This window comes from Chanos chanos, chromosome 4, assembly GCF_902362185.1.
Source record: "Chanos chanos chromosome 4, fChaCha1.1, whole genome shotgun sequence".
In the NCBI taxonomy this organism is placed as follows: Eukaryota; Metazoa; Chordata; class Actinopteri; order Gonorynchiformes; family Chanidae; genus Chanos; species Chanos chanos.
The window spans coordinates 43,371,036-43,380,575 of record NC_044498.1 but is presented as its reverse complement, the minus strand read 5'-3'; the positions used below and the strand labels follow the sequence as shown (position 1 = coordinate 43,380,575).

The 9,540-nt window shown below is 39.4% G+C and overlaps 1 protein-coding gene across 1 annotated transcript; it reads right to left on the bottom strand.

The window, feature by feature from the left end:
- Positions 1–3,346: 3,346 nt before the first annotated feature.
- On the bottom strand, positions 3,347–5,402 carry rdh14a (retinol dehydrogenase 14a). The gene is made up of 2 exons (XM_030772348.1): positions 5,160–5,402; positions 3,347–3,964 (listed from the first exon to the last, which is right to left on the bottom strand). The coding sequence occupies exons 1-2, from the start codon at positions 5,400–5,402 to the stop codon at positions 3,347–3,349; spliced, it is 861 nt and encodes a 286-aa protein (XP_030628208.1).
- Between the last annotated feature and the right edge of the window lie 4,138 nt (positions 5,403–9,540).

Below are 9,540 nucleotides of genomic sequence, written 5' to 3'. Positions count from 1 at the left end.
TGATGTTACAAAACACGCAGCTGATCTTGCTGTCTGTAACTGAGCATTTTCAATTCGTATATTCAACTACACTGGCAGTGCTGTCTGACCCCTAAAATATCAAGCACAGAAAAAAAAACAAAAAAAAAACAAACCAAACCAAAAACAAACAACAACAAAAAACAATGGAGTCATTCTGACCAAAACAACACATATAAATCCAGATGTTAAAAAAAAAAAAAAAAAATCAACACTCAGAAGCTGAACAGTAATACGTCTCTGATTTTCAGTGGTCCCTGATGGGAAAGCCTGTACCTCAGACAGGTCTTGTGTTAAGAGCCTCTGGATTTAGCGAACTAGTCAAAATGTAGCTAATATACAACTGAATTCTAGGAAACTGCCATAAAATAACTTCCAGTACAATCTTGCCTGCATAACTTACAAGATATCAGCTTGACTTTGGCAAAGCTAAATTTCATTTCGTACTTTGGAAAATCTACACATTTCCCATGAAAAGATTTATGCTTGTGGATCATTTCCATGTGTGAGCACCGTACAAAATTGAGTAAGGCTGAAAAATAAAGCTTTAAAAATGGGCTGCATGTTTTCTTTACTTGCCAAAGACCTTTAAACCTTTAAACCCTGAGAAAAATCCATTTTGTTTTGAAGACTATGTCAAAACAGATTGCACTACCTCTAGGGAAGACTTCACAATGCCCTTGTGCACACAACCTCTTAGCCAGGTTGTGATTGTTCAAGACAAAGCAATTAATCAAATTACCTGGTAAAATTGTGGAAAATAAACAAACAACTGATTTTTTCCCCCTCAAATGTTCACTGGACTGCTGCAGCAGTGGTTTCTTGGACCACATCATCACTCTCTGAGGGTTTCTTTATCTCCCACTAGATACAAGAGCTTCTCATTGTTTTTTTCACAGATATGAAAGCTCCTCATTGTTTCCGCTTGGATGTGAACGCTCCTTCTTGCTTTCATCCGGTTATGAGAACTCTGCTTCATTGGAGAATGTCAAACCCATCCTTCCTACTATCCCATCAGGGCCTTCAGCTAAACAAACCATCTCATTCAAGAGGCACATATTTCAACCATTGTAAGGAAGGCCAATTCAACAATGGTGTCCTAGCTGAATTGTATTAGCTGTAAAAGGTCAATAAAACTTGAGCTGCAAAAACTATCTCAGAACCGATGAAGTCCTTAATATTTCTACCGCGCTACTCTCAAATAAAACAAATGTGCAGGGCAATTAAGTTGTTAAGAGTTCTGTGTTTGCTTTGGTGATTAAATACAGTGAGAACAGACGACACCAATGCCGCTCCTGAGAGAAGCAACATTAGCTCGGCGACGATAAAGAAAGTGACACGGTGAACGACGGCACCATATTATTGGTAAACAAACAATGTCATTAGGATTATTTATGCTTCCAAATTCGATTTTAAATGGAAAGCAGATTTTTCTCGTTCGTCGACTACGATATTTTGTCTTCCTAGAAACGAGGAGAGAACATGAAACGTTTTTTCAAGATCGTAATCAGAACATTTGGCATTGTGGTAACACCCATGGCTGATGCAGCATGCTTGAGGAACGCATCATTAAGAGCATTAACTTTGTTAATTTCAGTCATTTTCTTTATTCCAAAAACAAACGGGCTTTGGCTTCCACAGCGAAAGCCCAAAGAGCTCCCTTATTACACAACGAGTCTGAATCAGATTAATGTGCTCTGGATCTGAAAAGTGTTTTGGCTACTCAGTGCTCTCTACAAATGATCCAGTAAATGCCCTAATGGAGACTGCAGGTGGGAAAGGCATTAGAAATACATTGGGGAGGGTTGCTACCATTTTGAGAGAGATGGTTAATCTACCATTAATGCAAAGAGAAACATTCCTGAGTAATCACTGGGTTCAGAAAAGAAAGAGAGAAGAGAAGAAGGGGGGGGGGGGGGACCAGCAGGGCACTGTACCAGCTACTGGCATGGTTAATTACAATCCCAGTGAACTCTGAAACTGGACCAGTTTACTGCTCTTTAACTAAAATGAGTCAGCAAATGAGGCCAATCAATAATAAGCATGACTCAATTTTCCAATTAGAATTGCAACTGTTGAATTCTGAGCTAAATAATTTGCAAAAGGCTAAAATGACCAAAGAGCTTACAGGACAGATGAAGATTTAACTAAAACTTCATAAAGAGCTTCATTAAAAGTGGATCGTAATTTATATGAGGAGATTTAGTCATCTCCAAAAAAAAAAAAAAAGGCACAAAAAAGGAGACAGTGTTAAAACATTAGGTCGCATCACGTTTCAATCCTTAAAAAAAAACAAAAAACGAGGCAGTTCATAGTCTGGACAGATGCTGATTTGTTACTTTGTCACTCAGCTACTAATATTAGATCAGACTTCAATGGCAGTGTGAAAGATATACGACCAGTCAGTTTGATTAGAGTTCCTCTTTTGCATTTGGTGAAACCATCGCGTCTGCCAAAACACTTACATAAAGCAACTTCCAGTACAATCCAAACGCTTACAAATCAGCCAAGTCTTTCTGGTGCTAAGAACTGCACAGCATTCAGCTACTCCAGACTAAATATTACATAAAAAAAAAACAGTTACAAGCAATCCAGTGCATCAGTGAATACAAAGCCATTCGTGTGACTCTCAGACAAAGGGAGGCACAATTACTGGACTTTAATAGTGAAGTGTATTGTATGTTCAGTGCGCTGGATAAATGCAGAACCTTACTTACATTTTACATTTTGCGCAAACACGGACCTGAAGTCTTCTGCATTTGCCAAAACATGGGTTAAATTTGCATTAGATCAATAAAAAAATGTTCACTTATTAAAGTTTAGTATAGTGCAAATAAACTTGCATAAACACTGTAATATGAATCACTGCTCCACAGCAGGCTCACAGTCACAGTTTGAATTACATCTCACAGATGTTCATTTGGGGAGGATCTTGTACAGACTAAATCATAGCCCACTGAATTTATAAATGTCCATGATTTTCCACATCCCCACAGTCCTGTCAACAGTTTTGAGACACATGTATGAGTATATGTTATTCACATGTTTTCCCCATAATTTCAAATTAGTTAAGCATTCCAATACATTTCTAGTAGTGCAAATCCATAGGCTAGACTTTTACGATGATGTAGTCGATTTTTTAAACACCCTTTTAAAAGTACTTTCATTACCTTCAAAGTCAATTTGGCTCTCCAACTTGGAGAAAGACCCAGTGCTACAAACCTTAATGCTGGCTGGGTTTATTGAAAGTATTGTATGTGTATACGTTAAACATCATCACTTGTGCTATGCTCTTATTAAAGACTCAGTCAAAGCGGCGGTCTCTCATTCAGACAGTGATGCCGACCATAACCTCACTGATGTCCCAGAGCTTCTTCGCGACTTCTTCATTGGTGGCTTTTGGCAGTAGCTCCTCCTCCTGGCAGTTGGCGAAGCATTTCCCCTGAATGCCTTCCACTTCTGGTGAGCAGGCCAGGTACACGGACGTCTGTGCTCCTTCCTCAGGTGTCTTAAAGAATGCCAAGGAGGCTAGGTTAAAAATGGGCTTAACAAGGAGTGGGATATGAATGTGCCTGCCCAGGTTAGTCCTCACAATACCCGGGGTAAGAGCATTAACCGTCACTCCTGTGTCCTCCAGCCTTTGAGCCAACTCGAGGGTAAAAAGCAGGTTAGCCAGCTTGCTACGGCTATAGGCAAACGCCTTACTGTAGCTCTGCTCGCTGTTCAGGTCATCAAAGTTGATCTCACCATACTTGTAGAGTTTGGATGACACTACTACAATGCGGCTAGGGGCCGAACGTTTCAGCAGGTCGAGCAGGAGATGCGTGAGCAGGAAGTGCCCCAGGTGGTTAACTCCAAACTGCATCTCAAAGCCATCCTCAGTCTTGGTATAAGGGCACTGATAAACCCCTGCATTATTGATGAGAACATCAAGCCTGGGCTCCTCCTGGTAAAATATAATTTAACATGATTGAAAATCTGGGAGGTCAACGAATACCGAAGGATTAGTCATCTGTTGAAGTACTTGCTCTACTGACCAATAGTTTCTCTCAAATTATCGCAAAAATATAAAATGTAATAATGTGATTTGATTTTGTAATTTAATGATGTAATTTAAGACGCGAGTCATTTAATTTCCATCTGAGTCGCTCAATGAATTTCATTACCATTTACCCCCTGTACACCAATTTTAAATGCAGGCTTCATACAATCACAAAATTGGTGACAGAATACTGATGATGGAAACTCATAACAGACAACTACATGACAGCTACACACTTAACCATCAGTTTATTATTGCATTGTAGAACCTTAAGAAAGCTGTTGATGGGTTTCAGTAACTTCTGGCTCTAAGTCCTGGCTTTATCATCACAGGTTTATTGTCTTATACTACATTTTATATACTAAAATATAAAATACTAAAATTATTTAAAAAAATTACTTTAAATTATTTATGAAGATTGGTGTGTGTGTGTGTGTGTGTGTGTGTGTGCATTTTTAAAAAATGATTCACACCGTGTGTAAACCTTGAACCTTAAAAAGACCTGTACTTAAACACTGATAAGTGTTTTCAGCACCTGTGCTTTGTTCAGGGCTGTTGTTTTGAGAGTGATGGGTAGGAGAAACAGAGATACCGCTTTGGAGAAACCACGATAATTTAATACTATGGGGCACTTTGGCGGCAGCAGCCAGGTCAGGGGCAGAAACGTTAGAACCAGCGGCCATCTAGTGCCAAGTCTCCATCCCTTGGTGCCCTGCCAAATCAACTCCTCTGGAATACATCTAATATCTTTTCAAATACGAAGGGACTAATATAGCTCAAAACCTATAATTTAAAAAAGTTAATGTTTTCATATTACGGTGTTACGCCCACTGCCGTCACTTCAGGGAAGTTTTAGGTTGCTTGATTAGCTAGACAATGCTCACCAAATATGAAGGCACCAACCCTGGACACTACCCTTTTCCCACCGGCTAAATATCTCAACATTGAGGTTTCTGATTGTAACGGTACCCATATCAGCTAGTGCTAACAGTGTCTGAACGTGGCTAGCTCGCACACAAACTACAAAATTAACATGTTAATCTTGTCTGCAAAATATAAACCGAACCATACAGCTTATAAAAAGTGGGTGAAAAATTACCTTAATGATCTCTTCACAAAAACTATGCACAGATTTGAGGGACGCGAGGTCTAAGAGTTTGATCACAAGCTCCCCTTGATCGGGTCCGGCTTTCAGCCGTATGTCTTGGGCTGCCTCCTCTGCTCGTTGTCGGTCCCGACAAGCCATAATAACACGGCCCTGCTGCTTCAGAAGCTCTACGGTCGTTGCTTTTCCAATACCGCTGTTAGCTCCTGTCACTATAATAGTTTTTCCGCGCATCATCTGTATGAACTTAGTAATACACCCATTTATGAAAAATGAAATCTTCACGAAGGCACTTCCCGTGTTTCAAACCAAATATATTATCCAACTAGCTGTGCGTAAAACTTCCACATGGGGAAGTAAACAATGCGCAAGATACTACAAAACCCACAATACATTGCAACGGTTGCGTGAAATTTAGGGAAACGAAGCTATGGTAGCTTTGTATTGTAGAGGATATGAGAGCAGAAGGTGAGACTGACAGCTACTGAGGATACTGAGGATAGTGACACTGACGGTTTCGATGATATTAATAAAAATAGTGAAAGCAGGTATTTCGTACAAACATTGACAAACTACGACATACACAGTATAGGCTACAGCTAAATACACATTACTAATTTATTCTTTACAAATCTGTAACAAACACAATCAATAAATCTCAAGAAATATTAGGCTTGAGTACTTTCACGGACAAAGGTAACATAGAGCTCAGTAAATTCTAACCTATTTTAATTTTCATTCAGTGAAATTATTGTATTATTTGCAACTTACATCAAATGCACCAGAGGTAACTACCATATAATGGAAATTGAGTTTTGCCAAATGGAAAAAGGATTGTTGAGGTATTGATCATAGCAGTATTCAGATATTTAGAATGTTCTTAGGCGTATAGTTTGCCTGTGTTATGGCAAGAATTATAAGTACATGAGCATGTTAATACCGATTTTAAATATGCTATGTAAAAAAAGTACAACAATAAGATCAATAATAATTGTTACTTTTTCATCTCTTACAGTGTCATACTATAAATGTGGGTTAGGAAACAGTGAAGGGGGCTTCTAAGACGATGTCCATGTCAGTATAAACTGAGTTTGTCAGTTATATGATATTCGGTTTCAGTTTTGACTGGTTTGCTCCACCTGTATGACTATCCTGGTTACCCTATGCCTGTATTGCATGGTGTGATGTTTGTGTGTGTGTGTGCGTGCGTGTGTGCATTCCTGATTAATCTAATGGTAGATTTTCTATTAACTTAAACATTATATCGCAGAACTATACATCCTGTTCGTCTCATCGCATGGTCAAATCACGATGGCTCACTGTGTCCAGCACTTTTCCTTGAGTGCTTATTTACTTTATCTGCATGGTGGCACACTGCTGTAACTGCAGCTGTTAAGCCCCCAGTCCGTTCTTCTCTAAAAGTTGTGCTGCTGCTCTCCCTTTCTTAAACAATTCCCCCTTTCTCCTATCCATGTCCGTTTTCAGGTCCCTAGAATAATAAACCAAACACTTTGGAGACCACTGATGGCCAACTAAAACACATTCCAGGCTCTCCAGTCTGTCTCACTGTCACTTCCAGTGGTGGTACTTCAGGCACTTCTGACATGTCATTTTTCTGGGCTAGACACTGTATGCCCCAAGCTGTTGATCTGAGATCAGTAAAGATATAATGTCAAGGCCAGAGGAAGTGGAGTCCGACGAGGAGGAATGCTCGCAAAGTGAGATGTGCCAGTATGGTGTTAAAATATATATACAATGAATAATGTACCTGTCTCTCGGTAATATGTACAAGCATTGCCCGATTTATGTGTCCGTAGAGTGCCTAAAAGCCGAACAACATCTGGATAGCATCTTTTTTAACATAAAGAAAGTGTGTCTTGTAACAAGAGAGTCACACAGACACACTGTACACACACACACACACACACACACACACACACACACACTCGCATCTCAGGTGTGTCAGCTCCGTTAAAAGTAAGAAAGCTCTCCGTGCTTGACTCCTTTCGGGACTTTAAAAAATTGGGTGATGTAATTTGCTTCCATCACCCAGGGAATCACTTCCATGAAAATGGGGGCAGTTTTCTGTCATCACCAGGCTGATTTGCTTTCCCGCTATAACACCATCTGAGCTCTTCGGCAAGCGCCCACCGTTTATTTAACTTGCGACTGAGCCCAGGGATGAAAAATGGCGGATTGTATTGGACCCAAAGTGCCAGATCATTATTTATGTTGACCCATGACAGCAGTGGAGAGTGCTGTTTGTTTTCTCAAACACAAGGTAGTTAAGAGTGAAGAGGATTGTCAGGAGAATTTTTCTTAAGTTTCAGACCGATATATTTCTTGCGCGTAGCTTTGAGATGCAGGGTAAGGTCTGGTCACCTGTGAAGAAAAAAAAGCATTTACAGGCTCCCTGGAGAGCAGTAAGACATTATAATATTCATTATTAGCAATATAAATGTTCTAGTTTGCTTAACTTAGTCAGAGAATAATCTCACTTGTCTTCCCCTCTCCCATCTGTGCACCATCTGTACAGACATATAACCAATACTGTTGCCTGTGTAGTTGTATTTAATAAATAAATATTCACCAAGAAGATGATTTGAAACTGTGGGTTTTCAAAAAATGACGTCGTCTCTTTCTCGATGAACCAATCACCCTAATTTCTTCACTCAACACTCAAAATTCTCAAATTGTGAAGGAACTGGGAGCTGTAATGTGAATATCTCTCATCTTGCTTCATCAGAAAGAAATCATATTGAAATAATAGATTTATGTGAGTGATTTTTTTTTTTTTTTTTGCTTTCTCATTTTTATCCGGCTCCTTTGTCACATTAATTTGTATTCCTCCCTTAAGACCCTAATCATATGATGAATCCAGATGTTCAGTTAGCATGAAACATTGCCTGAGGGACTTTGGTTTTAAGACTGTCACACTCTTTGTCAGAGAGTAGTTGTTTCTAGAAAGGTCTAAGGTCACATTAAATTCAAATCTTCACCCTCTCAGTATTGCCATCAAGTGTAGCCACAAGGACGGCACATATTATTGACTAGCCGCTAGCGCAGGGGAAATCTGCCAAAAACTCTAATTTCGTTATTTATTTATCATAGGAATGTTGGCTTAATTTCATTGAAGTACCTTCCAAGTCAGAATATTATAGAAACACGTTATTGGTTGCATCTGAAGCACCTGGCTGTGATATCATCTGAAAAGAGGGGTAGCTGACCTTGTTCAAACTCCTCTAAGACAGCTTTTTGTTGTTTTTCTTTTTCTCATACGCTTGAAGAGACACTTGTGTTTAATTTTCAGTTAAACAATGTTATGATCAGTAACGGGCTTTAGCTCAGAGATTGCCCATTTAGAGCTTAACCAACCACATCTTAGCAGTAGTGATTCCCACGATCTGTCGAGTTTCTCCCATGGTGAAGAACTGAAAAAATAAAACAATTAAAAAGTAATCCATCATCTAGCTAATAAAAAACAGCTTTAGCTGACATAATGTATGGTCTGGATGACAGTGCTCATCGCACACTGTCACCGACTCTGGCCAAAGCCAGGCTGTGATTAATGATCGACCAATGTTCAGGGCCACCTTTGGGGAATTGCAGTAGGCCTGTGTCTGTTTTACAGACTTCATTGTTGCTGCCGGGTGTCTAGGGGTTTAGGGAGGGAGTGTTGGTTGGTAGTGACTATTATTGTGGACATGGGCAACAGTGCCCTTGAGCATCGGCTGAAACACGACCCCAGTTCGAGTGGAAAACTGGTACAACTGGCTCAAGATTTGTGCATTACATTCATCAGTTGTCAATCATCTGAGTACCAAAGCCTTGGGTGCTTTACAGTATGCTTCACATACAACATGAAAAATCTGGTTTTACATTATAAATACACCAAGTAAATACAATCACCTGTCACTTGTGGCCATAATTTGATAGGAATATATATAAACCCACTGGTCCCACTTTAAGTTCAATGACCAAAATTTCTGTGAACTCTAAATACACTTGATTAATAGATAATAATAAGGCCACAGAGCTAGTGTACACATGCATGTACCCTATCCCTACCTTAATCTTAACTCTAACCCTAGCTAGAGTAACCCTAACACTAACAGTGATCCCTAACTCTAAGATGTTTTACGGCCTTGATTATTATGTATTTAATGTTAACCTACAATATGCTGTTATATTTACCTATGCATCGATAGGCTATATGTAAGTAAACAAGAGTCATTTCAATTTAATTTAAAGCAGGAGCAAACCATTGCATGTTCTGCAAGCTTTTGTGAATTGTACTCATAAATGCGTGATACATTCACAACAGACTTCCAACTAATTGCTCCCATCGCTCTAAAACAAACATGAAATCCAAAGG

Coding starts and splice junctions, on each gene's coding strand:
- rdh14a (XM_030772348.1), bottom strand. CDS start 5,402: ATGATGCGCGGAAAAACTATTATAGTGACAGGAGCTAACAGCGGTATT. Junction 3,965..5,159: donor TTTGTGAAGAGATCATTAAG/GTAATTTTTCAC, acceptor ATATTTTACCAG/GAGGAGCCCAGGCTTGATGT.